This window comes from Hippocampus zosterae, chromosome 1, assembly GCF_025434085.1.
Source record: "Hippocampus zosterae strain Florida chromosome 1, ASM2543408v3, whole genome shotgun sequence".
Lineage (NCBI taxonomy): Eukaryota > Metazoa > Chordata > Actinopteri > Syngnathiformes > Syngnathidae > Hippocampus > Hippocampus zosterae.
Genome location: NC_067451.1, coordinates 2611478 through 2614957, shown reverse-complemented (window position 1 = coordinate 2614957; position 3480 = coordinate 2611478). Strand labels below are relative to the sequence as shown.

General features: G+C 43.0%; 1 protein-coding gene across 1 annotated transcript; it reads right to left on the bottom strand.

Annotated features, from left to right (window-relative positions):
- Positions 1–550: 550 nt before the first annotated feature.
- Positions 551–3415, bottom strand: LOC127602292 (ubiquitin thioesterase OTUB1-like). Its single transcript, XM_052068365.1, has 7 exons — positions 2851–3415; positions 2335–2396; positions 2137–2235; positions 1945–2063; positions 1456–1540; positions 1191–1385; positions 551–1081 (listed from the first exon to the last, which is right to left on the bottom strand). Exons 1-7 carry the CDS (start codon positions 2891–2893, stop codon positions 884–886), a joined length of 801 nt encoding a protein of 266 aa, XP_051924325.1. The 5' UTR covers positions 2894–3415; the 3' UTR covers positions 551–883.
- Between the last annotated feature and the right edge of the window lie 65 nt (positions 3416–3480).

Here is a 3480-nt window from a genome sequence, read left to right as displayed (position 1 = left end):
TTGTTCGCGTTGGCCGATGAATAGACGATCTTGGTTGCGCGTCATTACCATAACGAAATTTTGGTTTCTTCTTTATGATGATACGGAAGCGCATTTGCCTCACCTTAAAAATGTTTTTTTCCTGAGCAATATTTGAGAGGGTTGTTCTCAAGTTTATGTACTACAATAAATTCAGGAGTCGGGGGGGGGGGGGGGGGCATTCGTTTTTTAAATTTTTTTAAATGTTATTTTTGAATCTTTAAATATATTCCCCCAAAACAAGAAAAAAAATCTAACCCCCGAAAAAAAATCCATAAAACAAATGAAATTGTTTGAAAAACTGAAATGAAAATAATAGTCCTAAAACCAACACCCCACCCCCCAACCCCCCACAAGTGAATGCAATACGCTTTCATTTGCTGATGGTCTATCTATCTATCTATCTATCTATCTATCTATCTATCTATCTATCTCTGCATTCCCACAAAATGGCTCATGACATTGTCAACCGTTTTCTTTTCTCCATTTTTTTCCATTTGAGTTTGCACCAAAATGCACCCAGCACAAGAAATAAGATGTAAATCCCTTTAATAAAACTCAAATGAAATGCAGTGTAACAAAGGAAAAGAATCCAACAAAGCAAGTAAATAACATTTACAACCACAAAAGAAACCTGTACAACTCTAAACGCCTGGAGTCACTTCTATTTTCTCAAACATGTTTTTATATATTTGGTGATAACTGGGGGCTGGGGGGCAGATGGGTGGGTGGAGTACCATGTACTGTACTTTGAACTTTTTGTTTATGACACATGAGTGTCATCTCACATGCCGGGCGACATTCTGCTTCATCCGTGTGGCTGTGGAGGGAGGGAGGGAGCTGGTAGAAGGGGGGGGGGGGGGGCTTATTTGTACAGGATGTCATAATGGCCTGGTCTGTAGAGGAGGAAGATGCGCGGGTCACCACCTTCGGGGAAGACGTGATGATTAACCGTTCCGCCTTCGCCTCTATCCATGTACTCCACAAGGATGGATAAGTTCAGGGCCTGGGCTAAGGCGATGATGTGAATGTGGTCGCTTTCTTTCGACATGGGCTCCACCTCCTTGTGAAAGGGGAAGGGAGGAGGGGGGAGGGGCAACAAGAAATAAAAAGCGCAGTCATGATCTGCCATTTTTCAAGAAACATTCCCTCAATGCCAAGTTCAAAGGTACCTGCTGGCAAAACTCCTTGACCGAGCGTCCTCCCTCAATGAAGTGCTGGAAGAAAGCGTGCTCCCGCTGCAGGTAGCCCGAGGTGAGCAGCCGCAAATACACCACCACGTAGTCCGACACGTTCTGGTCGTTAAAGGATCTGAGCAGCTCCTTCAAGCTGGGCTGCTTCTCGCACAGCTCGATCAGGCCCATGAACTAGCCAGACAAGCGAAGACGTGACTGAGGAAGTCCGGAAGACAAAAAAACGATGATGTCGCAAACTCACAGTGTGATGGAAGTCCTCAATGGTGAATTCGGTGAATCCCTCGTTCACCAGGTCCAGTTTGCTTTTCGCTGCCACCGCTTTGAACCTGAACAGAGTCGGCAATGTGTACACGCGTATGCCATTCAAGTTGACACCGTAAAGAAAAATAAAAGCAACAACAAAAACAGAACTTGTTCTTTTGGTGGGGGCTAAGACAAATTGGAGCAACTTTCAAATACAAATGATTGACATTTATGGAAACAAATGTTGGTTTGAAAATGTGTGTTTGTTTGCTCCAAAATAATTTAATGAGTGGGGGGGGGGTTTCCCCCCGGACATCTTTAATTTTTACGGACAAGGGGGAATTCTTTGTTGAAAGCCAATTTTCACATTAGCGTAACTTAAAACATTTTGTTCAATTGCCCAACTTCAAATATTATCGACCTTGTTTTGCCTTGAAATTTTGAGCTCAGCCAGTTTATATATTTTTTTTATTATTGCAACACTCACTTCTGCAGTTCTTTGCTGTCATCTAGTAGAGACTCGAGATGTGCAAAGCCAAAGGCTCTGTAGAAACAGTTGCCGTCCGGTCTTGTCTTGCGGATGTATGAATATTTTTTGTACAAGTCCTGTGACGAAACAGCAAAAAAAAAAGTATTGGCATGGATGTTACACGGGACACACAGATGAGCGTCCACTAACCTTGATCTTGAGCTGATAAACGGTGTCTTCCTCCGAGTACTCCCTCTGCAGCACAGAGAGTTCCTTTCTTTCTGACACTAGCGGGTTACTGTTGGCTATCTACATGGCCAACCACGAGTTGATTAGAGGGAGAGGGAAATCTGTTAATTACGATCCAGAATTTAAAACAAGAGCAGCTCCTAGAGGTAAAATTCTCACCTCCTGTTGAATTCTGTCCTGCTGTGCAATTATGGCCTCATCATACGCCAAGCAGTTCACTCCTATGGAAGAAGGCAGAGTTATTTCCGTGTGTGAACTTCTCAAATGAACTGACTAAATGTTAAATAAAAAAAATAATAAAAAGGTCAAATGAGGATGACGTGACCTGGAATGCGTTTACAACGCCTGCGAGTTCGAGCCCCACCGGCCCCACGTCGTTTGTTTAACGTTAAGCATATCGCTTTAATGTTGATTTGATGTCCCAAATCTCCAGACTGAAAGTCGCCTGCGAAAGTGGCTAAACAAGCGTTTCTTTGTGCAGCAATGTTAGCATTAGCCAATAAGCTATGGCCCCTTTCTCTATTTTGGACGCTGCGTGGCAACCGCTTAGTCTGACGGAAGGACATCGGGCCAAAAGCGACAAAAAGCACTGTGGTTTGAAGTGGCTTAAACCTCCGGAAACGAGTGTCCTCGCTGCGTACTGCTGTGTTGTGTTTCCACTTTTGTTTTTCTCACCCTCCATCTCCCCCTGTGATGCTTCTTGCTGTTCCTCCGCCATCTTAGCTGTGCAGATCAGTTTCCTGTTTTTTTTCTGTCACCCATAACTTTATTGCTCATTTACAAACGTGCAAAACCAGTGACGCACGTCGAACGGCGCGGTACAAGAAAAACTCGTTTACACAACATAAAACGTATAGTAGGCAACTGTCAGTGTAATGACGTCACAAATAAAAGGGCCATTTTTTTTAACTGGGACAAAAACAAATACACAGGCACATAACGCGGTCACCTGTTGTTACATGGTACGACACAAATGTGCTAAATGTGATTATTCAACCTTGATGTCACCTTTATAAATTATAACTCATTTGAACTGTTGTCAGATTTTCTGCAGTTCCCAAAATCGCCACTAAAGGACGCTTAAGACAACGAAAACGGTCGTCGGCAGACAATGACTGTTTTTCAGTGTGGATGTCCAAAATAAACCGGTTTTAGTCAAATTGTGTTCAAATATTTTTCTTCGGGGAGAAAATTTGAAGTACAGTACTATCTGGGGTTCTTGCTGCGGCACATATTTGTGACAGGAGGAGCAAAGCAAAGTAAGAAAGTACCATTTGGCAACATACATACATACATAAAGGATTT